Source organism: Astatotilapia calliptera, chromosome 11 (genome assembly GCF_900246225.1).
Source record: "Astatotilapia calliptera chromosome 11, fAstCal1.2, whole genome shotgun sequence".
Classification (NCBI taxonomy): domain Eukaryota; kingdom Metazoa; phylum Chordata; class Actinopteri; order Cichliformes; family Cichlidae; genus Astatotilapia; species Astatotilapia calliptera.
The window spans coordinates 30,342,269-30,368,301 of NC_039312.1; the positions used below are offsets into that span (position 1 = coordinate 30,342,269).

The window sequence follows — 26,033 nt, forward strand, 5'->3', positions numbered from 1 at the left end:
TGCAATCAAAGCAAAAACCAAATAAAAAGAAAACAAACCAAAAGCAGAGCATCAAACAGGAAAGTTTTCATTCATTAGATTATATACAGTACTTCATAATTTATAACAATAGAATATACCGTAATTGTCGGGCTATAAGCCGCTACTTTTTGCACAAGCTTTGAACCCTGCGGCTTTTAGTCAGGTGCGGCTTTTCTATGATTGTCCGTGATTTTTGTGATATCGTAAGACGATTTGTTTTGTTTGTTCCGCTGTTGTACGGCACTACGTTGCCTGGCGGAAGGATCGGGGTTCAAGAGTGGTATGTTAGTCACATGTCCGTCCGCCAGGCAACGTAGTGCCGTACGAAGTAGCGCGAAAAACAAACTTCAAAGTAGCGCTACGCGTTCAGCTGGAGGCGTGGATGATGAGCGGCGATAAACTTGCGAAAAGCAAGTTATGCCCAACTCCACCGGTGGAATCTGACAGCGTGGAAAAGTGTGAAAACATCCACGATCACCAACGGATTTTGAAGGGCTGGACTGCTGCATGATGGAGAGGAGGACTCCGACACTGACAATGAGGATTTCTTTGGTTTTGAAAGTGACAACGAAGGAGAGAAGCGGAGAGTGGATGACGAAGCCATCCTGAGCCTGTTTGTATCCGACACTGGAGGAGAGGACTTTGGTGGTTTTAGTGCGCAGGAAGAAGAGAAAGATGGTGGTGAATGACTGACTTTTCTTCTTGTTAAAGCCGTGTCACTGCACCTGAGCCTAAAAGGTAGTCCGAATCTATTTTTCTGGTGTGCTGTAGGTTACTGTTATGTACTACATGTGCAAATATGTACCCATAACTTGTTTTTCAAAATATTAATAAAAGGGGTGTGTCTCCAAACAGCCATCTCTTTCCTGACAATTCCCTTTGTGCATATTCTCTTACATATGATAAGTCAACATTGAAACACCTGCGGCTTTTAGTCAGGTGCGGCTAATGTATGTACAAAACAGGATTTTCCCCTGATTTTAGCTTGTGCGGCTAATATTCAGGTGCGCTTTGTAGTCCGGGAAATACGGTACTTTAAAATTTTATGCTGCAATCAGGGCGAGCTGCTTATTAATCTTAATACTTGTTTAATACTATTGTTTGCTCGGTAGCGATGAAATCAGGCAAGGTCACTCACTAGGACGGGTGTTTTCCTGGATCCAGTCCAGCAGCTCCTCCTGGGGCAGGTTGCTGAACTCTCCAATGATCGCCCACTGGGCCTGCAGATTGGTCATTCCCTGTATGGCCATGATGGCCAATACAGCAAAAACCACAGTGTGCTGCTTAAACTTCTCCCCAATCCAGCCAAAGAGCTGAAGGGACAGAACATACTCATTATATTTAAGTAAAGAGGAGACTTTGTAAGTAAAACAATATTGAAAGCAGTTTTTTTGTTTTGCTTTTGTGCATCACTGAGAGACAGACCTGTCTGGAGCAGATCAATGACGCCATGATGCACATGTGTGGCGTCAGGAAGAGCTTCAGGCGCATAATGAGGATGGCCAGGACAGCAAAAGCCACCAGCTGCAGACTGTGGTACACCATCTACAGAGAAACAGGTTCACACACAGATCGAATCAAAACGGACACACAGAAAATTAAACAAATCCACAATCATCTACCAGAAACTCTTCTGTAGCCGAGTGTTTCACAAAATCTGTTTGACTCATAAAACACAACTTGACTGACATTGCTATATAAATTCATATTTCATAGTATTTTTCATTGCTGCCTTAATGACTACTTATCACAAAGTGCTTTTCACACTGATTAAAGGGCAGAGTGTATATTTGAACATAGACCTGATATTTTCTTTACTGTCAGGTTCTGCTAAAATATTTGATCAAGTTGTCAAATGATTGAAATTTAAATATATTGTAAGTAATTTAAGAAGCAAAAATTGAGCCATTGTGGCTCAAGAGGGACAGCTGGTTGTCTAGCAACCGCAGTTGTGCTGCTGGACAAGATGCTGAACCCCAGACTGCCCAAACTCATTGAATCGCACCACATGAAAGAGTGCAAGTGGCTTTCAGTAAGAAGCACTTTGACTCCTTAGAGTGGAAAAATTCTATATGTAGATACCAGTTCAAAAAGCTCAATGTTTCATCTGTGGATACAAGCCTACAGTGTGTCCACCTTTGAGGTGTAACAAATATATAGATGGTCTGTTTTTAAATGTATTGCTCAGACAAAAAAATAAATAAATGAATCACTGTAATAAAACACAGAGTCCGTTACGTTTAGAGATATCAATCAGTTCGCTTAGGAAGCAGAATCTATTGTGAACCCATTTTACATCCTGAGGCGCAAATCAAAGTAAAAACAGGAGCACTGGAGAGACAACAGCAAAGCCGCCACAGAAAGAGAACGGCTTTTCAGGTGGTAACTACAGGCCATTACTCTCTCTCAGTATCTGTTACTATCCTTCTTACAGTTGGGAGCATAAAAGAGAACCTGCAGCCCAATCAGGTTGCAAAGGTAGTGTGCTATGTCTGCCAACATAGTCTCCAGAGTGTGGAGGAGATGGCCGTTACACGAGGAGAGCTAGTCAGGGCTTTGGAAGGGCATCAACCAAACAGTGGGACCGTATCAACTTTTTTGTGCTCTACATTATGACCTATATTAGGTTACGTGTGTGCATGTTTCTGACCAACGTTTGAAAAACAGACTTTATGAGGGTGGGGTGAGGTCGTGGGGTCTTTTTGTGAGATCTATGTTGATAAACCAGCATTTGCCTGATAAGACCAGAACTGGCAGGTATGCCAATGTCATTTGTGCCATTGGCATACCTGTCAAGGATGGCAAATGTTACGATGCCTGCAAAATCATCTTTGAACACAAAAATGTAACTATTAAAAAAAGTATTAACAAAACCACTATATTTTATTTGAATTTAAATTCAGTATTTAGTCTATAATGGTGTGTCTTAATGCTCGCCTTCCTGTTGCTCTCTGTTTTAAATGACAATTAGCCAACTGAGAACTCTGGATTCAACGCCACAGATGGAAAAGTCACAGATGACAGCTGTGCTGTTTACGGACATAAAGTGCAGACGCATTTCAGTAATGTTAGTGTCGCTCATTTGATGTAGGATTGGATTAAGCAATCAAATTTATTTGATCTAAATTTGTGATGCACATACTGCAAACTAAAAAAACAAACAGTGGAAGTTGTCATTAACTACAATCAGAAACAGCACTGCGATCTGCTCCTTAGCTGTGATCTCTTCAGTACATTTTAACCTGTATTTTCCTGCGCAGTGAGAAAGTGTTCCTCTCTGAGCATTTATAGACCATCAGAGCCATTATATAGGCAAGCTTTAGAAACTGAACATCTGAACATTTTACTGCCCAGAGAGAGATATTACAGAAAATGACATGAAGCAGCTGGGAGAAAGCAGACAAAAGGCAGTAGAGTGGGATTTCATAGCAGAAGGGAAAAATGCCTTTGATTTCCTGGTAATGAGAAAAGGGATCAAAATCACTCTGGGGCATAGAAACTGAGCAGACTTCACTGCACGGGAGAATATAATCATATAAAACAGGTTTAGGAAAAGGGAACACGTGGAGGTGTGGTCAAGATAATTTTTATATCTGCATATATTTAACAAAAAAAATAAATGAAGTAAGTATTTTTCTCACCTCTCCTTTTGCAGCTATTTCAGACCTGCAACACAAAACAGAAATATGTGAAGCCAGCTGCCCACTCAAAACAAAAATCAAGCCATTATTTTACTTTTAAAGGTAAGACACTGCATTATTTTAGAGCATTTTATTTTCCCAGTTAAACACAGTTTCTGTTTGATCAACAGAATGCATCAAGTCCTTGAAATCACCCTAGAGAGGAAGCCTCACCCTGCAGCTTCGTCAGCGTCCTCAGTCTTGGCCAACGTCTTCTCCCCGTGCCTCAGGCACCGGACTATATCCTGGATGGTCTGAAAAAGACAAATACTTCGAAGGATATTTCTTCTCATGTTTAAATGCTCTGCATATCATGCTTTGTCAAACTGATTCATGTGTTCTTAGCTTAGCGTGGGCAGGGTATAATGAGATTAAATCATATAAATAGGACTTCCTCAAATATTTTTCCTCTGATGTTTCCCATCTACAAATGTTAGCGTGACCAGAATCGGGGGGAAATCTTTTCATCCTTCCCTTCCTTAAAGGCTTACATATAAAAATGTATATCAGTTCCTGACAAGTCCAAATAAAACAACTGTAGTTTACTGAAACGGAAACAATAACACCTGAATTTAAAAAAGCTTCTTAGTCTACACAAGAATGGAAGGAAATCTACGTGAACTAACAAGAGCAGACAGCAGCTTTGTCTTTCAGCTGCTGTGAAGCAGAAGCTCACGGCTCAATAAGTGATTTGATCTTTATGTCTGACTGCCTGCTGTTCTGAAAGGTGAGATCGTAGCTTTCATGCTGCAGACACTTTCTGACAGTCATGCTGCATAATTTCTTCTTCACAGAAGAGTTTGAGATTTTTAAAAAAAACAAAAGATTTCTTATACACATGACTGTTTGGGCTTTCTTGCTTTTTCTGCCAACATTTCCTCACCTCAAGCTTAAAAATATAAAGTATCTAAGCTCATGAGCCAGTATGTGTGATCTTCTCTGGAGTTTTTTCAGTGAAGGAACCTTTTCTCTCATATGAACCATGGTGTGGTGACGATGTTCACTTGTACCTTTAGTGTCAGTCTGACACCATGATATTTATATAGCCATAAACTGCATATTAATGCTGCTTTCATAAGATTTCTGCAAAATCATCCAGTCTTCCAGACATTCAACAGCTGAATGTGAGAATGTGGACTTATGAAGTCAAATGCTAGCTGTTTGAGCAATTTCGATGGTTCAATATGCAGGAATGTACTGTAAACTGTAGCATAGGCGATACAAGAACAAAAAGAGCGGTGACTAAGATAGATCTTGCTAATTTTCATCCATTTTCCCACAGACCAAGAGAAACCCATAACTGTTCTGAGCAAGGCTTCCCAATACACCTCACCTGATACCGTCTGCTGCTTTGAAAACAAATGTTTATCCTTTTCATAGGGATGGTTTTATGCCTACAAGAGGACTTACCCTGCCAGCAATGAGAGCAACCACCAGCACATTGATGGGCAGCAGCAACGTTTTAAGGTAACGCACAGGAGTCTGAGGCAGAGAAGAAGACAATTCAATTCAACTCAGTTTTATTTTTATAGAGCCAAATCACAACAACAGCCGCCTCAAGACCCTTTATATTGTTAGGTATATCCTACAATAATACTTTCAGAGACAGAGGACAACTATCACATCTGAGCATTGTAGTATATCTAAGCTGAAATAATTTCAAGGAGGTGGCCGGCAAGTGAGAGACTAATGCACAGCAAATTACTACTAAAATACAAACATGGTTATAAAAATAAATAACAGTTTGGGAAATTCTTAATTGAGCACTGCAATAATTAACTGCAAATGCTTAAAGGCCAAAATATTATGAATCATGATATGTTGCAATTCTATATATAATAAACAGATTACAATAAAATTGCAAAGTGCTAATTAAATAAAATGAATCTTAAAGCATTAAGAAAGTATATGACTGCACTGATTACAGCTGCTTCACTGCATTTTGCTTGAGCCAGCCTGTTCCAAAAGCATGCACCGTTTCCTCTGCAGTGCTGAGAAACCACACACAAAACCAGGCGACTGTCTAGCCCATAACTCAGCCCAAAATGAGCTGCCAGGTTTTGCTGTCAGATTTTGTTTCTTGTCAAATTCAGAGCACAGTTCTGGTTTCTTCCACACTCAGCCCTGCTGTAAGACAATCCAGCAGCTCTGATACAAAGGAGCAGGCCTTTAACAGCATTTCTGACATCTTCACAGCACTGACATTTTAAAAAGTGAGACCTGGCAAGATTTTCCTCAAAAAACTGCCTGAGACTAGGATTTTATCAGGGAAGGCTTCAGCTCAGAATCACAGTGATCACTCGTCATCCTTTAGTGGCAGGGAGACAAATTTTTAGCTCTGACAAAGGAACAGAATTTACCTCCAACTCCATGAAGTCAAATTCAGCAGCACATGTATACATCAGAGTGTGAAAGTCCTTGTAGCTCGTGAACTTAGACTTGATTAATCCACTGATGTGAGCCTAGAAAACATACATTTTTGAATAAAACTTTAATCCACCCTGTGAAAAAATTATTCTTAAATTTTGCATATTTAATTCCGTTCTTAATAATTCAATTTGACATTTTCTGATAGTGAATATCAAACATGGCTCAAGTGCTCCATATGGCTAGTCCATTTACATTTATATTAACTGAGCTACTATATCAGCCCACTTATGAGGTCATTTTTGGTTCATCTACTTAATATCTACACAATGACCTAAAAATGTTCATTTCCATTATTAATGTTGAGTCAAGAAAAAGGGTTTGATTTTACAGACGGGGAGTTAGAGTTACTTACATCATCAGAGGCACCCAAGACTGTGGATAGCAGGAATTTAAGCAGAACTGTTGAGCCGACCCAAGCCAGGCCCTGCATGACCTGTACAGAAAAATAAAACCCACATCGACATTGGTGGATTGACATGTTCAAATACATACATAAGATTCAGACAGGCGATGTATGGTGGTGAAGAACAAAGCAGTCAAACCATGAGGCTGACTGGACAACTACATAAACAAAAGCATGCTTACTCTTTGAGATGTTAGCTTCAAATATTTTAGCACAGCAGGGATACCCGACTGTCTGAGAACACTCTATTCTGTTAGATCAACATTATGTGATCTCTCTCTCTCTCTACACACTTGTTTTTGGGATATTCATGCAACCATTTTCTCGTTTTATTTTTCCTTCTCAAAAGTGTGTGAATGTTGTAAGAATGACACAATTACTGTAAAGTGGAAACATGTAGTTGTGCAGTAAAGCATAGATAATAAAACTCTTTAGTACCCAGATGACAATGCCTTGTCTGAAGACTTGAGCAAATCGCTCCCTCATTGCAATGATTACCTAAAAAATAAAACAACAAATCTTAAGTGAAAAGCAAGTGGAATAACTCCACTCACTCCAAAGGAAAAAAATTCAATGCAGTTACTGTTACACATGTGTTACAACTGTGTACTCTTACAAATATGCTGAAATTTAAATCCACCTGCATCACTGATCGGAGTAAACAGGACTGACTTGAATCAATCAATGATTAAACATTCGTAATACAGGAGCCTCCAACTCACCCAGATTGACACTAGTGAAGAGGCGTAGAAGGATGTAAGGAGCATGGAGTTACCAAACATCAGGACAAAGCAGACGCCGAGTGTGATCTGCATAAAGAGGACAAAGAGAAAGCATCATTCCTCACATGAACGTGGTATTCAAACCACTGAGGGCCGTTTAGTGCAGCCCCGTCCTATTTGGTGCAGCATGATGTGCATGACCCGTGTGTGCAATTAAACAATGCTGAACATCCGAGCTTGGCAGGTAGTGCTGAAGTTTAGCCAGTATTTCTAATGCTGCCATAAAAACACTTAGTCCCATGTTTACTGCCAACAGCAAAAAACGTTTCTGTCAGGGATACAGCGTATTAATAGTCTGCATGCCACTGTTGATGTTGGCGTTTGTATGTTTTTTTTTTTTAAAAACCAACACTTTTATTATGTAAACATGCATTAATGTATTAAAACATAAATATACTGCCACAACTAAAATACAATCCTATTCAATGACCTGTTTATAATGTTGACAGTGATGACAAACCAGCGGCTTCAGCAGCTGCTGTAATTATTATGAAAAAATGTTGTAGATACTTATTAGAAAAATTATACCGATTATGAAGCCGCTGCAATGCTTTACAGATTGTAAAAAGACTTTGGCATTTTATATATAAAAAGGTTTATTTTTCTGCTTCTGTGATGAGTCTAAACTCAGAGTATTGGAAACGTAAACGGTACTGCCAGATGAACCTCGGTGGTGACAGTCAAAATGTTACCAGTTATTCAGGCACTGAACAGATATTTTTACTGAAACATCATTATTATTATCGTCATATTGATGAATGTTTGCTCTAGAAAATGTCAAAGTGCTTTTCGACTGATCAAAATTGCTTTGATTGCTTAGTACCGTACATAGATTCAGGTTCTCATAATGCTAATCAACACTGAAAATTTAGAGCTTTTCCTTTTCTCTCTCTTACAGTACTCAGTCTCTGCCTTTGTGTTAGCTCAATGAAGAATGAGAGCGGTTCATTGCTCACATACTGAGCTGACTTCTTGCTTAAGAGCAAGACCCCAGATTGCAAAGCCATCCTGTGTATAAGGTTTTCCGCTCAGTGGCTTTTTGAGGGGGAAAAAAAGTCAATTAAGCATCTGGGAAGATTTTTACTTTGCAAAGTCACTAAAATGGCAACAAAAACGTGGGATGAAGCATGATGGATGCTGTAGGAGAGAGAAATGTCTTACATATTTCCACATAAAAAAGCAGCTTAAAAACCTAGAAACCAAATGATATCCGAATAATCAAATGCTGAAGTGCTGCCATTCAGACAGGAAGTATTTCTGGTATTTTTATAACAGTAGCTCACATATTTTGAGGCTTTGTATGCAATTAGAAACATCCTATTGGCATATGAGTGAACACATGTGTACGCTCTGTAACTAATGACAGTTTTCAGGCTCATTAACACGAGCTGGAGGTCACAGAGGACATCGACTCCTGGTTGTGTCTATTCTTTTCTTGAACACACACACACAGTCATCACTCCCAAACTCTCTAAATTATGCAGAGCCATATGCCTTCCTCTGACACAAATCTCCAGCATCTTACCACAAAGGCCCTTCTCCTTATCAGTGGCGCACACAGGCCCTGGCTAACAGCTTGGCATGCTGAGAGGATTAAGGGTAAAGAATGTGGAAAAGAGGGACAAGCGTCCAAAATACTACACCCACAAAGAAAAATATCTTTACACGTTTCCAAACAAATACAGATATCCTTTTGTCCTTGGTGGTGTGAAATAACTTGCCCACACAACCCTCGTCTTTTAGGCACTCATGTATGCACAGTGGTATCCTTAAAGCTTTTTCAAGGACAAAGTCTCTGCTGACTTTGTCCAACCAGCTCATGTGAATTTCTCCTGGCCGAGGAGCTGAGGGAGATAAGGAGAACTGAGCGAGAGCAGGTTACAGCTCAGAGGACAGGAGCAATGAAAACTTTCACTTATGCCCAACACCTGATTCAGAGAAAGTCTACCTTGTACATCTTGGTAAATTGCTACGAATACATTTCAACTTTATGCAAATACACTAGTGTCGAATACGTAAAGTTTTGCCATTAGAAACAAAATAACTGCAAAAGGAAAAGTTATCTACTGTACCATATGAGTGACGAGGATGGACTGCATCTTAGCAGCAGCGAGGTAGCCCAGAATGTACGAAGCAAACAGAGAAGCCACCTGGAAAACAAAGCGTAGTTTACCTTAACAATTCACTCCACAAAGCTCATTAATGCATCACATACAAAAAAGTCCAAAACAACAATAACATTCCCATGATTATCTTTACATTAAAAGTTGCTAATGTCAAAACTGGATTTGAGCCTTTAGGGGAAATTTACATTCCTTCCTTCCAACAGTAATTTGTAGTATTGTATATTAATCAAGAAAGAACAGGGAAAATGGGGTGCAATAAAACAAACAAACAAACTGTAAAATCTGCACTTTACATGTAACAACTCATTTTTTAAAGCTTTTATGGCATTGCATTACATAATGTATCTTGTGAAGCACTCTAACATAATATTTTTGTTGTGCATTTCCAGAACTTAAACCCAAAGCCTGAATACATCACGGCATTTGAAAGATTACAGTTAAAATAAAGTGACTCTCTAAATACACATAGCAGTTGTTATAAATGTAACCCGAATACCACTTGGATCCTTTACTGCATTCCTCTTCCCTTTATTTCCTGTTGTTTTGTCAGTGTATTTATCACATAAAAACCCTACTTTATATTTAGCATCCATCCATCCAGCTTTCATGCGGTCTGCTCCTATTTGGACATGCTCAAACACCTCACCTAGGAGGCATTTTAGTCATTTACTTGAACCGTCTGAAGTGGCTCCTTTCAACGTGGAAGAGTAGCAACTCTACTCTGAGCTCTAGGTAAATGACACTCTTCAGCTCCAGCTTGTTTCGGCAATCTCATTCTTTCATTCAGTCCCCACAGCTAGAGGCCACAGGATGGTAGGAACGTAGGTCAACTGGAAAATCGACATCTTCGCTTTCCGTCTCGGCTCATTCGTCATCATGACAGACTGGAACAGGATCCACATTTCTGCACACACTGCACCACTCAATCTGGCAATCTCCTGCTTCAGTCTTCCCTCATTTATAAATAAGACCGCAAGATACTAGAACTTTGATTTAGACCAGCAACTCATTCCCCACCTGGAGTGGGCAAGCTACTCTTTTCTAGCTGAGAACGCCTTAGATTAGGAGGTGCTCATTCACATCCCCACTGCAAACCACTCCAGCACAAACTAAAGGGTGCTGCTGAATAAAGAACTACATCATCTGCTCAAAGCAGAGGTAAGACCACCAGCACCCACTGGGAACAAGTCTGAGTTACTGCTGATAATGTAAAACAAAACTAACTACAGTTATAGTGAGCGCTTTAACAAAAAACAAACAAGCGAACAAAAAGAAACAAAAAAAACCCCCTGATACTTCAAAGGACCCAGCCCACAGGACACCATGATGGGACGCTGTCCAGTACCTGTTCTTGTGATGGGAATTCACACTCAAATGTAATCAGTTGGAAGGTTTTCTAAATTGGCCAATACAATTACTGATCATAATCAAATTCTGTTTGACCATTGTAATTGCTCAAGGGGGTTACTGTAGGCCTTGTAGAAAATTAACTGTGTGACTGCAAATTTTAAAACAAAACAAACCAAAAAATAGTAAAACCCAACAACTGACATCAAACTCCCTCTGTACTGATGAGTAAGCAGTGCTTGTGGGTGTATTTGGCCTTGAATTGCATTATGCATGCAGTGGCTGAGGTGAATGGGTTCAATTAGCAGCTTATAAATGTGAAACAAAGAAATAATATCTGTGAAACAACACGTCCCGCGTTAAAGTCCCTGCACAAAAGCAGCAGAGCCCTGAGGGGGCAGCAGCAGCAGCAGCGTGGGCTAAACTGTTACTAAGCACATATGCTTGCTGCAGTGACCTGTTTGTTCTGAAGTTATTCGACTCTTCTGTCTGCCAGCCCACACACCTTAATTTACTACTTCTTTATACTAACCTAAATGTGTCAATCAGTTAGAAAAATTTCAATTTAAGAATGTTTTTTGAATTTTATATGATTTGAATCTCCTGAGTTTATCCCTTTTCTTTCAGTCTTTCTGATTTTTTTTTTTATTTCTTTGCTATGTTGCCCAGCGTCTGATTTTTTGCACCTGCGCTGCCAGTCCTCTGTTCTCTCCAAGTCTCTATTTTCTCTTTAATCTCTGTGCTCCCTTTCCCTTCCCCTCCACATTCTCTCACAATGTTTATCTTGCCCTGTTTACCTGGGTGAGCAGCACAAACTGGGCAAACTGCCAAGGCAGCATAAAGCACAAATTGGAGATGCCCAGAGCGACCATAGCTGTCCGGCTCGGGTTCCGTGTCCTGGGGAGGGAAGAGACACAGATGGAGGGAAAAGGTGGTGAGAGCAAGGGTGTGGCAGAGATAAGATGAGATGTATTAAAATGCTTGAGAAAACACAGATGTACAAACATTCACTCTCACATTAATGGTAATACAGAAACCTGATTATGGACAAAGTTACGCTAAAAAGAAAATAAAACAGAAGTACTTCTCAATTTACTGTTAACTGTGACACTAAGAGAAGTCACAGTATCAAAACAGTTTTCACACAACTTGAGCTGCCAACCACCAGCTGGGTGTTAAAATGAAAAGAAAAAACAGATGCTTCCCCATCTTTCTTTATATTTTTGAAACCGTTCAAGTGCTTGGATATAATTAGGCATGCAGAGTATATACCCAACTAATGCACCATATAATATCTGAGCCGTGTAGGTGTAGGTATTATGAACTGATTACATGAACATGTGTTCAGACATCTACTTGGTGATCGTTTTATCTGGATATTATGCTTAGCTGCTTATTGTCATATAATCTGATCAGACAATCACGTGACGGCAGTGATGATTTGGGAAGTGGAGGTATTTCAGTGATGTTTGAGTATTGCTGAGACTGTTGATTTTCTGGAATTTGCATAACATCAGTCTTTACAGTTCACCCAGAATAATGAAAAACACAAACAAAAAAAACCCCCATCCAGCAGCAGCTTAGCAGGCAGAGATTCATAGCTGATAAGAGGTCAGAGTAGACAGAACGGCTAACTGTGCTGAGCAGAAAAGCGGCTCAGAATTAGCCAACTATCCTTTAGGTAGTTGTGCTTCGATTGCACAAAACCATGCCTGGGTCAACAGAAATCTGAGGCTGTAGCGAACACAAGATCAATCGAACTGGAAATTTTAAGGCTAAAAATAAAAAACTGCAGCTAGTCTAATGATTCTCCACTCTGCCAAAGCTTGAGACAGTATCCAAAGGTCCAGGCTTTTGGTGGTGTGATAGCATTGGGAATGTTTTCTGGAACACTCTGAGCTTTAATTCCAATCACCATTTGAACGCCACAGTATTGTTACAGACCATGTACATCCATTCATAGCTACAACTTATCATCTTCAAACAGAGCAGTGAACTGTGTCAAAAATAGGGCTGTTCGATATAACGATATATATCGGATGACGATATAAAAACATCTATCGTTTCATTTCACGCTATCGTTTGTTTCGTGGTGTTGCAAAATAAACTGTTTACGGCAATATTGTTTCACTGTTTTGATGGTAACTGTAGTGGCTATATTCATTTCTTGAAGTTCTCTCTTTCTCTTATATTTAATATAACCACACTACAGACGGACAAGCACGTTTTTATGCGTTGTCGTTAGCAACAACGACGGTAAAACTATCGCGTGTCCGCTTGTTTATTTTCCACATAAACCTTTCACAATAAAGCTCAAGATCCTGTTGAGACTTTTCAAAATAAACTGAATCACGTGAAAGAGTATGCAGAGTGTTTACGGATGAGAAAAGAGCCGTCAGGTGCTAAAAATAAACAGACTCAAACGTTAGAACAAGCTTTTCCCCGCAGCACGCCGTTTCATGCATCGGTTAAAACACTCGACTCCAGGTACACGACGCCCAGCTGGAAGCACTTCACGCAAGTCGAGCTGCCCGAGATTCACAGAATTTACAGAAAATGTAAAATTTTTGTGATTTATATCGTTATTGGGACGATAGATGTCTTATATCGGGATATGAGATTTTGGTCATATCGCACAGCCCTAGTCAAAAAAGTCTCCAAGTATGGATTCCATAAACATGATACTGAGATCAGATTTTGTTGACCTCCCCAGACACCAACTCTGAAACCAGTAAAGCCCTTTTGGGATGTGGTCATTCAGCAAACAGATTTTGTGATTCAATTATGTCAACATGGAGCAGAATCACAAAAGATGTTTCCACCATCATTTGGAGTTCATTAAGCAAAACAAGGTCCCACACCAGTATTAACATGACAGTTATTCATGATGTGCTTGGGTGTGTTATGATGCCTTTGAACATTCTGAAACACTTTACCAAATTACAACAATATGAATTTAGCAGAGCAGTGGAGACGCTGAGTGAGTTTACCGTAGGATGTATGTGAGAAGAAGCATCTGCAGGACCAGGAAAGGGTAGGCAAAACTCTCCCTCAGAGGCGGAGTCCACATCACTCGAGTGCTCTGATAAAATACACGTGGACAAGAAAAGAATCAAATTTGCTCAAACTCTATTTCACATAGCTCTGATTTTCTTTGAGAGGAAAAAAAACAAAACAGAGATACATTTTACTCCTCTGCAGCTTATAAATAAATCTCAGTTAATCCTATATTGACACAGACTGTATAGTAACACACAGCTTGTGTAGAGATTACAGACACTTAATGTAAGACATCTGGTACCGGTCTATTGGCAGGATTTCTTAAATGCAAAAACACTGTGTGAGGAGGTTTGCATGTTCTTAATCTATGCTGTAGCAGGAGAACACATTTATTGATGAATTCTAGGTCACCTCACCAGAATAAAATAAAGCAGGTGAAAGTTTAAGCCGGTGACTGCATTTAGCTGTAGTTAATCAACTTTAGGCTGATGTGTGACTGTTTCTTTGTGACTGTACTTCATGCTTTTCAGTCCTCAAATAAAGTGATTGCCTACAATCAAGTTTAGATAAATGGATCGCATCTAACTTTCTGAATGTCTACTTTGTCTACCAAACTTCAAAGTAAAAATATTACAAATGAAAGACTCACAATTAAACAGAAAAAACTGAAATAAAATTAAAAGAAATAAAAATAACACCATGTAAAATGCTGAATATAGAATAAGGAGCTCTTGTATTCCAACAAATGATTTATTAATTTGATTCCTTACTCCATTTTAGTGTGAAAACAGGAACAGTAGACTAATAAGGTACAAACTGCACAGTTGCAGCTTTTATCTGTGCACGGATCCAGCGAGCAGTCTGCTTAGGTCCTGCTGTTGAGCTTGATTGAGACTTCTGCAGGAAATCTACATCGTAACCAGAAACTCCTTTTATCCCTATGCTGCAACCTTCCACACCACTCAAGTTGTTGTGGTGTGCGTCCACACGACGTGTAGTTACATTTATCGAGAGGTGAACGTCAGGTCATGCAGAAGGTTACAGCGTAAAGTTAAAATTAGTTTCAGATAATAGAGCAAGTGACGATTTAGATTTCCTGCATAAGCATAATTCACAGGTTAGTGAGCCTGTCTCTAAAGGCTAATAAACACCCACACCTCTATTTTAATGCAGTCAACACTGACCTCGGAGCGACTACCCAGCCAGACTGCCATTTTACTACTTCCTCCGAAAAAGTGGAAATTACAGATGCTGCTGTCACAAGCCGCCATAGCACTCGGGGAAAGGACAGAAATGTGTTCGAGTGTGCGCTTGACTGAAATTTGTTCTGGAGGAAACTTGAGAGAAGAAGATAGGCGGAGGGATTCAGCTTTGAGTGCGAGCCAAAAACAACTCTAAGCTCCTTTGAGGGCTGAAACGAGTCCCTATTAACCATCCTTCTCTTTTTCTGAGGGTTTTTTTTTTTCATTTTGAGTTTTACAGATTTCAGAAGCTTACACTTCCCAAAGCTCCAACATTTGAATATCCTGATAAAGATATTAAAGGAACTGCACTTACCTCACCGTGATTGAAGAAAAAACACAATGTGGTAATAACGCCACCCAGTCGACTGCCACTAATGAGGAAAAATGAAAATGAGGTGGGATTAAAAGAAGAGCAGAAAGCAGCAGACTGATTCAGAGAAGTTATCTTCTTTCCGATAGTTCAAATCTATAAATCTGACCAAGACAGCAGACAAATGGTCTACGCCTGACAGCTTATTGGGATGGACCATTTAAAAATCATCCTCTCCTCACTAGTGTCCATGTGAGCGAGTCAGGAGAGAGTGCTGGGCTGGAGAGGTTACCTGAGGTAGGAGCCGTACATGAAGAAGATGCTCATCATCATGCCGTTCAGCAGGAACACACAGGCCACATAGAAATACGCTGGGTCACCCATTCCTGGCAACAGAGTCAGGTAGAAATGCAGTTTTTATCCAGGTTAAATGCTACCAATAGAGTTCTCTGACATATAATTCAGCTTTGATAACATGATAACTGATTATTTTTCCATTGACCAGCTAATTTCCTACATTTCACAAAGACTTATTAGAAAGTAGTAACTTGAGGACATCGTTTGGACATTGGAAATTGCTGATATAATGTTTTACAAATGTAAATGATCAAGAGCTGTACGTCAATATTCAACTACTGGTATATTTGCACGTCGCATAGGATTTGAAACAAACCCATCATCTCTGTCTGCAGTTACTTTCACTTCAGTTCACCTTACTGTTGCTAATTACCTATTTTGTCATGTAGAATAGCACTTCATGCTCCTTTAGCAAGATTTTCCTTGTGTTAAAAAGTGCAACTGGAAAATGTATGAATAATACTGCTAAGCTCTGCCATCCTACTATTCTCTCTCTGAGCAGGAGCACCACCCACATGGAGGCTGAGCAGCATGTGAGAAACATTTGCTTTAACATTTTTTCTATTAGTAATGACTTTGTACATTTATCCATCCATCCTCTTCCATGTCACCGGGGGACTGCAGCCTATGCCAATTAAAGCAAATCCATTATGCACTTTTTTTGCTTGTAGGACTGCCTTCTATCCTTCTCCATCGAACAGGTGATAATTATGCTTTAGTTAACATCACTGATGCAAACATAGAAACTTTGTTGCAAGATTTAACAACTTATTACAGTGAAATATTGATGGGAGACATACCTCCTGTGAGTTTGTGGACTGTGTGAAACATTATTGATTTTAAGTTTCTCTGACTGACTAGCACAGCCAATATGTTTGAACTTATGATTTTAACTTCACCTTTGATTTTGTCAGACCACTTTGCAGTCATCTCACACACCCCTTGAAAATGACTGCAATCACGAAAAGAATGTAAATCTCTGATTACAGGAGTAATCTGAAAACACACCCCCACACACCCCTACGTGTTTAATGATCTGAAAGTCACATTTGCAGGCATTTTGTGTGCAAACTGGGTCACTGCAGATTGAATAAGTTAGGTCATGCAAAAATAACCCATGAAACAGGTAGGATTTCTGTGCTCCGCTTCTGCAATGAAGACACCACAGACTAATCACTTCCTGCAGACTCTGTGTTGCAAAAATTTTCAGTTCTGCTACTTAAAAAATTATAGTAAAAAAAATCCATATGTAATCGTATGTGTGAGATAAATATATGCTACTCAGGTCTTTTATATGTCCTCTCTGTGTCTGCATGGGTTCCTCCCGTAGTAAAGGATCATGAATATTAGGTTAAATGATAATTCTAACTTGACTGTAGGTATGAATCAGAGTATGAATGGTTGTCTGTCGGTCTCTAATTTAGCCCTGTGATAGACCCGGGACCTGTCCAGAGTTTATGCCACCTCATTCCCAGTGTTGGCTGGAATAGCCTCCAACACCTCCATGACCCCGAACTGGATAAGCAGTTAAGCAAACCGATGGGTGACAAAAATAACAGTTTTTATACAGCATCTGAAATGTCATATCTGAATGACACCAAAGTTGAAGCATAACAACAGGAAGTACATTAAACAACATGTCACGATCAGCCCTATCAAAAATAAATAAATAAATAAAAATGTGGGGTTAAAAAAAAAACCCAAACAAAAACCATCAAACTGGAATAATACATTATTACTGCACATCCCACTGCAGGTTCCACAAGTCATTCTCTAAATTCTGATGGTGAGATTAAAGTTTGAAACTTTAGTGACAGCAAATAGGTTTTGTTCACTTCACTGCTCAGTTAAATGACATCTCGCTGCTATATTCTTGGCACGATCTCCTCTCAATGATTCCAGCATAATAAGAAGGTACACAGAACAGACCTACACGGCAACAATGACTAAGAGATTGAAGATGCATTGACATCGCTAAGAGCTGCATCGCATCATCTCCGTGATGTGACGGTAAATCACTGGACAAACAGAAAACGGATCTAGCTCCAAAACCGCTTGTTCCGTTCTACTGTGTAATTTTAAACCACACAAAAATAACATACTGGCTGACAGTTACAGGAAATGCAATGCAGCTTGCATCAGGTTTATGTAAACACTGTGAAAACAGCCTGTGTACATCAGCCGTGGGGTGCCACATTCACTAATGAGACCGACAGAAACATGGAGACTGCAGCTTCACAAAGGAACGCTGACAGCAGCTTTTGCTTGTTTTCGCTTAGCAGACTTAATTTCCAGGAAATGTTACTGTGAGCCAACTTTTTAAAAAAAAAAAAAAAAAAAAAGATGTGGAAAAGGTTAAAAACATTTTTCCCCCTCAAGGCTAGAAGAAAAAAAATCAATGAGTATATTTCTCTTCTTTCGCATTAAATGTTATTCAGTAACTGTTAGTTTTGCAGAGGATGCCTGGATGCCTTAAGCTTAACTACTACTACTTCTTCTTTTTTTTTTTTAAACCACGGGCCTAAAAATTATCTCTTAGCCGACTGCCGGACTGTTAAATGAGGTCAAGAATTACTTACCAAACTTCTCAAATCTGCGATATTTATACTTCTCTGCATCTTAAGTGACAGCTAAACCGTTTATTCAAGCAAAGGGGCTACAACTGTCACCAAGTAGGATGAAATACGGGAACGGATTAGATTTGACCCGTGTGTGTGTGTGTGTGTCTAAATGCACACAACTGAGCACGTTTCTAGTTAAGACTTACATGCCATGGCAACAGTGTTTACCTTCACAGCTGTCCACAGGAGTGAGTCCCTCTCCTCTGTTGATGGACCAGCACATTTTTGTGGGAATCCCAAAGTAACCCATTACACCTGTGTACATCCGGTACCAGCTGGCCAGGACCACCTGGGGAGAACAGACAGGATGTAAAAATCCTGTTTAAACATCAAATTTTAAATTACTTGTTTTATCCCTTTTATTTCTGAGTAGACACTAGCATGATTTGGATTCTGGTCTATGAGTTTGCAAAAAGGGATCATAAATAAATAAAGACTAATGTGATACATATATACATATATTATTTTATTTTTTTTAAGTCATCTATCCATCAATCCATTCGCTTCCGCTTCTCCTTTTCAGGGTCGCGGGGGGCACTGGAGCCTATTCCAGCTGTCATAGGGCGAGAGGCGGGGTACACCCTGGACAGGTCGCCAGTCTGTAGCAGGGCCAACACACAGGGACAGACAACCATTCGCGCTCACATTCACTCACACATTCACACTTAATGGCAATTTGGATTATCCAATTAACCTATCCCCACAAGCTGCATGTCTTTGGACAGTGGGAGGAAGCCGGAGTACCCGGAGGGAACCCACACAAACATGGGGAGAACACGCAAACTCCACACAGAAAGACCCCGGCCTGATGTTGGAATTGAACTCAGGACCTTCTTGCTGTGCGGCAACAGTGCTAACCACCGTGCCACCGTGCTACCTTTAAAGTCATCTAACTGTAATAAAAAATAAATAAAATAAAATAAAAAATAAATAAAAAAAACACACACACAAAAGAATCAATGTTAAGCTGTGCAATCTATAACAACCTAATTCAACTTTCAATTTGGCTTCTCAGAAAATTACAAAAAGACAATGGAGATAAAACGCTGCTGTTTCACAGTCTGTTCTGCAACAATTCTCTACGTTGGCTTTCCAGCACATCTCTTTCCTTTATTTTGTTCCATCAGAGTAGCCTGATTACTCACTCACTCATCTTCAGTGAGCATATTTCTTAACCATCATGTAAAGAAAGAATTAAACAAATCTGGTTTCTCCATCCAGCAAGATTCATTGTTAGGAAAGCACATTAATCTGGCATGTATACCACTTCTAACTGCACTTATTGCTATTTGCTACATGACAAAGGACTGCAGACTGCAGGGAGAAAAAAGTAGAGGGGATGCATGAAAGGAGAAAATGCATGGAGCAAAATTCAACATAAGCAATCATCTAAAAGACTAAAAAAGTTTAATCACCAAACATCTATTTGCTAAATTCATAAACTGTTGTTATGTAATTCTCCAATTACTTGCATTACCCGATTTGGCTCATTAAATGCATCCAGATTCTTGTACTGCCAACACTTCAAACAATATAATACTAATGAAGTGGGTTTTTTTTATCTCAAAGCTTAAAAACATCTTCACGATAAAATTACCTCACCCTTCAAACCTTTTATTCCTTCTGTAAAAGAGTTTTGTTTGTACTAAGGGATTCACTGTATACATCCCACGAGAATGAAGATTTGATCTTCTTCTGAAAATATTTCAAAGTTATGAATAATTTTAGTCTGAGAGCAACAAATGAAATATGTGCACGGTAATTTGCCAAAAATCAATATTACCTCTGGATAGAGGTTGAATCTCTTCAGTGTGTTAATAACCAGCGGATGCTCTGTCAGCCGATCGTTCATGACCATGTGAAGGCCGTCCAGGAAAGAAGGAGCCTCAATAATTGTCTTGTAGTAGGAATAGTACAGACCCTGATATCAAAAAGAACATTACATACAGAAGATTACAGAAAGAAAAAGGCAGCAGACGGATACTAAATATAACTCCAGCACTACAACTCCGACAGAAGAAACTGGAATGAGTTACACGGGCTCAGCAGATGGCCATGGCTCGCAGCCCATTTGGTAGCACGCAGCAGGGGGAAGGCAAGACAAGTATTCTGTTTTCATCTGACAAAGTTTTCACCTTGAGCGTCAGTTAAACATCAGCAGCTTTTACACAGAGTGATGGTGATCTAAAAAGCAGCAGTGCTTATAGACACAAATGTTAATTTTGCTTGTGTGCAGCTCTTCATCGAGTGTTCGACGTGGAAAGTGACAGATGAGTAACAACTGTAAAGTCCAACATGGTAAGTATTACTGATTTGATTTTCTCTGAATGGACAGTCATAGTGAAACTAGCTTAACTACAGTCATCAGTCAACAGTAAGTCTTCTTCTAAATATTTATTCTCTCCCCCTTTCACTTCAGCTGACGTCTGTGCAATGGTTATTGTTGACCAACTCTGGCTGGTGTGCTCAAGGGTCAAAGTTCACTTTAACCAACTTTTCATTGGAAATCAGTTTGCATGTCAAATAGAAGCACTGTTTTTGGGAAATTATTACAACATCATCATCTTAACTATGCAGGAATGTTTTGTGATGAGCTTGCCTCGCATTTCTTTATTAACCAGGCTGATCTCATTTTGATGGCCTTTTTAAAAAAAATGCAAACTGCTGTCATATTTTGTTTTACAGAAGGCTAACGTGACAGTGCTTATATGCTCACTGGGGCAGCAGCAAATATTTATTGCCAATAACAATCTACTCATTAAGTTTTAATGACTTCAGCAATGATGAGGTCTATAAAATGTGATGAAAATGTTAAAAAAAAAAAGTGCATGTTGTGAAAGCCAAAGAGTTGTCTCTGCCTGATTCGTGTGACTAACTTCAACACATTTAAATTTTAAGCACAACTACTAACCCCCCCCCCCCCAAAAAAAAACAAAAAAAACAAACATTCCCTTACAAATGATGCATACACTTCTTATGTTGGAAATCCTATTTTAATGCAATACCATCAAGGCAACATCTAATCTGTCTCAATGTCATTTGGTAGCATGACAAAATAAAATATATCATGACATAGTTAGAAAGAATTAGAGGCATAACGTCTCTGAGAAAGTTGTTGGCCCACATCCTACCACAACAGCTCAAACGTGAAGGTTTTTTTAATGAAGATGGTGGAGACCACTTTCTAACACGTGGGTGTAAAATCCACCACATATGTTCATATGGGCTGGTATCTGTTATTAACACAAATCTATAATTCACATCCTCTCATAGCTGAACACAAATCATGGAGCCCTCATGCCTGATGGATGCACTGTCCTCTTGGAAGAGGAGACCACAAAATCATCATCCTGTTTCAGTTACTTCCTTTAGGGTTCACCCTATCCTTATCATCCTCCAACCAACCCTCTACATTCCCTCCTTTGATACATCCATGAATTATCTCTGTGCCATTCTTCCTTTCCTCCTTCCTGGCAGCTCCATATTTAACATCCTTTCTCCAGTATATCCACCATCCCTCCTCAGCACATGTCGAAATCTCAACCAAAACAAAGTTAACAAAGTTAAATATATAAAAATAATCACTCACAATGGCTCTTTATTGATTTTCAGTGACCATGTAATCAAATCAGACAAGTCAGCTAAAAAAAAGAAAAAGAAAAAAGAAAAAGAGAAAGCCACCACAATATCTATCCAAGTACAGCAGAACCACCAAGCCCTCTTAGTGTAGGTCTGATGAGGTCTGTTTTTGTTTGGACATCATTTACGTGTATCTTCAGCTACAAGGACAATAAACTGCTCTGCAACAGGTGTAGTGCATGGCTGAAATATAGCCAAATACATTAACATCATGGGATTGAATTTGGGGTTATTGAAAGACCCAAAATAGTTTTCCAATCTGCTCAAACAGCCCCCCCCCCCCCCCCCCGTTAAATGAGCAAACGCAAGGAACAATTGCTGCTATTTTGATGGTAAAGGGAATCCATGCTAAATATGAATATGATTTAGACCTTGATCATCTTGTTTTGTAGCAAAGGATTTCACACTTTTTACTGTCTTATGTCAAAATAAAGGTAGACGATGGTAAACAACGGCCATACAAAAACTGTGCCCTTCAAGATTCATGATGACAATATTTATCAAAGATTTGTGCATCCTGCTGTTGCCTTACAAAAAAGAAAAACAAATTACCATTTCTGTTCGAAAAGCCATTTCCTTCTCCAGGTTAGACAGGTGTGAAAAGTGCCTGTCATTCTCAAAGAGCTGTGTGAGATGATACCTAATTGCAGGGGGAGAAATATGTGTGAAGTAAGAGCAAGTAAACGCAACAGTAGTTAGTGAACGATAACTTGGTAAAGCCGATAAAAGCGCAGCTTACCAGTGCAGATATCCAGTCAGAGCAGCTGTGAACAGAAAGAATTAACTTTAACTACTGCAGAAAAAAAAGCTACTTCATCACTGAGAAAGGAGGCTAGATTTGCAAAGCCACAACCCGCTGGAGAGAGGAGAGATGACTTTGAGTGATACGGGGGTTATAACTATTGTGCATTTAGAGGAGAACACCAAGCTTGAAGTTTGCCAGAAAACCTGTTAACACGTGTGGAGCTGATGTGGCATATAGGCGGAAGAAATACGGGACACTTTCATTTGATTTTAACGGACAGCAACAGCAGGTAACTACCGCTAGAGAGGTACCGTTAGGGTGAGCTAACGTTAGCCAAGTGATCGGCAGCGGAGATAACTTAATTTAGCGGAGCTGCTAATGCTGCTAGTGTTAGCACTCGTTAGCTTGTGGTTCTGCAAGAAGCTAACGAGCTAGTGGTTCTGAACTTACCGAGGAGAAGAGTGATTCCCAGCTTGGCGGCTGCAGACGGAGTTAGCCCCAGCTTGTGTCTGATGCCCGAAAGCCCGTTTGAATGCGTGCTGTTGAAAACCTTGCCCTCCCTGCCTGGCCGCCTAACGTTACTTTTGCCAGGTGGCGAAACAAGCGGGCTCCTGTCGCGGTCAGTCTGGGTCGCCGGACTCTTCCCGGTTTGCTTTTTGGTTTTAGCCACCATGATTTCCAAAAAGAGACGAGTTAAACCGAGCGGACAGCCGCTGAAGAACCCAAGGGGTGTGAGCTGCGCAGCCCCAACAGACGCTCGTATCTGGTCCTCGAATCTGCCCCTTTACTACCTGAGTGATGCTTTGACTGGTTCCTGCCTGAAATCTTGTGAAACTGTGCCCCCTGGTGGCTGTTGGGCACCACTGCAATGAGTTTGGGATCGTAACCATGGCAACACCAACCGCGAGCGTATTTTTCTTTTTGTAGTGTCAGATGCGAAATAAATAAAATAAAAATAAATAAATAGTAATACATCTAAAATGTGCAACTGCCCGATGCGACAGACAGCAGGAGCTAATCCAGGGGCCTCTCTTGTTGAAAGGTCAATTAAAAAAACAAAAAAACCCTAAAAAGACTGCAAATCTGAAATGACCCCAAATAGACACAAAAAAGGCATAACCGACAAATCTCAATGTAAAACAATCACACGCTGTAAAAAGATTACAAAGATGTCAAACATGAAACAGCCATAAACAGAAAAAAACGAGTTATATCTCTGCATACCTCTGCAAAGTATCATTTATGATATGTAACATATAAGGAATTCTTATTTTTATTATATTTTTTTGAGCAAGAAAGATTGCTTTTACTTTTTAAAAAATTTATTTTTATTGCTTTCCAAAAAGCTCCAGCAGCATATAACGGGCCTCCATCACCTTATCAGGCACTTTCAGACTGTCCAAATTGCTTCCTCTGGTTTAGATCCAGTGCTCGTTAGAAGTATGCCAAGTTTCTTTCAGAAAGGGATGTGTTCTCTACAAGTGCCACTTTAGCTGCCTTGGCAGCGATGTTTCCACTGCAGACAAATAAAGCTGAAGCAGCAGAAAGAAGATTTCTATTAACGTGAGATACTGAGCTGTAAGCTGACATGATTCACTACCAGAGCAGTAGAGGAGCAGAGCAGCGTCTAAATGAAATCCTGTCAGATATGCAGCCAAAGGTACAGCATCACACACACATAAAAATGATTGATAAATTCAACTCCTCTGATTGATTTTATGATATCGCCAGCTGTTTTCTTCTGAGTGTATGACAGCATTCTGGTATTAGTTAATTAGGACTCTCTGTTTCTTCTGAACAAATGAAGGAGATAGGCTTTGTAGACTGATAACTGGCACTATAATGGTTACAAGCAAAATGAAAATCCGCTGAGTTACAAGACCTGTTATACTGATACTCATTCCATCAAAAACAGGAGATGATGAAAAATTGTGTGAACTTTTGTTGTTTCATTTATCAGTGCTGATGATGACACAACAATAAAAGATACAGACTAGCAACTGGGTTACAAGGGATTAAAGTTCCACTCTTCCACATAGAGATGGGAATTGAAACCCAGTTCTTGTAGAGAGTCGGTTCCCACTTGTCCAGTTCCTTGGAATTGTTGGTCTGTGCCAGTTGATTCCACTTATCGGTTCTTGCACTCCTACACACAGCTGATTTTGGTTGGTATGTTGGAGGAGGAAAACAGTGACACAGGATATGGACATTACTTTTATTTTTATTGCACAAAGGATGAGAGCATGATAGTAAAGTGGAGCGTGCATCCCGGACAGATACAGCTGCATTATGCTGCTACCTGCACAGTCGGCATGCTAACACTAAACCAGCCAAGAACTCTGAGTGACGTTAAAGCTGAATGAATGCTGACCCCAGCCCAGTATCCAGACCCTGAACTTCAACAGGTAATAAACTGATGAGTAGTCAGGCTGCAGCCTTTGTTTCTACCTATTTGTGTTTCTTAATTAGAATCACCATGGCGATCAGTTTGCTTGTTTGTGCTGTTGACTTTGTGTTGTACTAATAGTAAGATCATATGTTTCCTCATTAGCATAGCGATTTGTGTTGGTGTATAGGACTATAGCCTATATGTTTATATTGTTAAATGGCAATTATGAGATAAAACAGGTCATTTTACAGAGTAACATGAAAGCAATGTAACGAGTCGTATAATGAATTAGTTTTTCATCACACCTGCGAGCATCTCTTAGTCATCTACTGATCTACTGAAGCGAACATAAAAACCATGGAACACGAAGGCAGTAACACTGTTCAGTTCAGTTCAGTTCAGTTCATTTTTATTTCAAACATTTCAAACATGTGCCTTCACAATCATTACAAAATATCATTCCATTATTTGTTTGAAAAGGAGTAGGCTGAAGTATTTACTTATTTGTCCCTACCCCCTCAAGTTTTACCTCTCATTCATTTAATTTTTTTTTGTCTTAAATTAAACAAACAACATATGAAACATATAAACATATGAAGTAAAACAAAACATAACATACATAAATCAAAAACAAGAAATTAGCAAGCCCCACCACAGTATAGTTTCTTTCATATGAAAAATACAGAATGTGTATATTTGCAGATACACAAGTTATGGAAAAACAACAAACCAAAACAAAACAAAAAAAAACAAAAAAAACAACCAAAAAAGAACCGCAACACCATTACCAGCAACATTACCGTCCTGGGTTAACCCCGTTTTCTTCATTCTTATACTTATTTAAAATTAGGTTTTTATATTTTACTTTAAACTGTTTTATGTTTTGACTGTCTTTTATTTCTTCTGTTAGACTGTTCCATAATTTAACTCCTGCAATTG

At 39.5% G+C, this 26,033-nt stretch overlaps 1 protein-coding gene across 1 annotated transcript in view; it reads right to left on the bottom strand.

Annotated features, from left to right (window-relative positions):
• dpy19l1l (dpy-19-like 1, like (H. sapiens)) overlaps window positions 1–23,606 on the bottom strand; it is a 28,913-nt gene extending 5,307 nt beyond the window's left edge. Inside the window, exons 1-19 of the mRNA XM_026185707.1 lie at window positions 23,156–23,606; window positions 22,700–22,724; window positions 22,513–22,600; window positions 20,105–20,242; window positions 18,490–18,610; window positions 15,636–15,729; window positions 15,347–15,404; window positions 13,780–13,871; window positions 11,587–11,686; window positions 9,389–9,466; window positions 7,257–7,343; window positions 6,973–7,032; window positions 6,484–6,564; window positions 6,062–6,163; window positions 5,112–5,183; window positions 3,876–3,955; window positions 3,663–3,687; window positions 1,447–1,566; window positions 1,160–1,334 (exon numbers count right to left, since the gene is read on the bottom strand). Of these exons, the coding sequence (XP_026041492.1) occupies window positions 1,160–1,334; window positions 1,447–1,566; window positions 3,663–3,687; window positions 3,876–3,955; window positions 5,112–5,183; window positions 6,062–6,163; window positions 6,484–6,564; window positions 6,973–7,032; window positions 7,257–7,343; window positions 9,389–9,466; window positions 11,587–11,686; window positions 13,780–13,871; window positions 15,347–15,404; window positions 15,636–15,729; window positions 18,490–18,610; window positions 20,105–20,242; window positions 22,513–22,600; window positions 22,700–22,724; window positions 23,156–23,378 (1,819 nt within the window). The 5' untranslated portion in view covers window positions 23,379–23,606. The remainder of the gene's footprint in view (window positions 1–1,159; window positions 1,335–1,446; window positions 1,567–3,662; window positions 3,688–3,875; window positions 3,956–5,111; window positions 5,184–6,061; window positions 6,164–6,483; window positions 6,565–6,972; window positions 7,033–7,256; window positions 7,344–9,388; window positions 9,467–11,586; window positions 11,687–13,779; window positions 13,872–15,346; window positions 15,405–15,635; window positions 15,730–18,489; window positions 18,611–20,104; window positions 20,243–22,512; window positions 22,601–22,699; window positions 22,725–23,155) is intronic.
• Window positions 23,607–26,033: the final 2,427 nt, after the last annotated feature.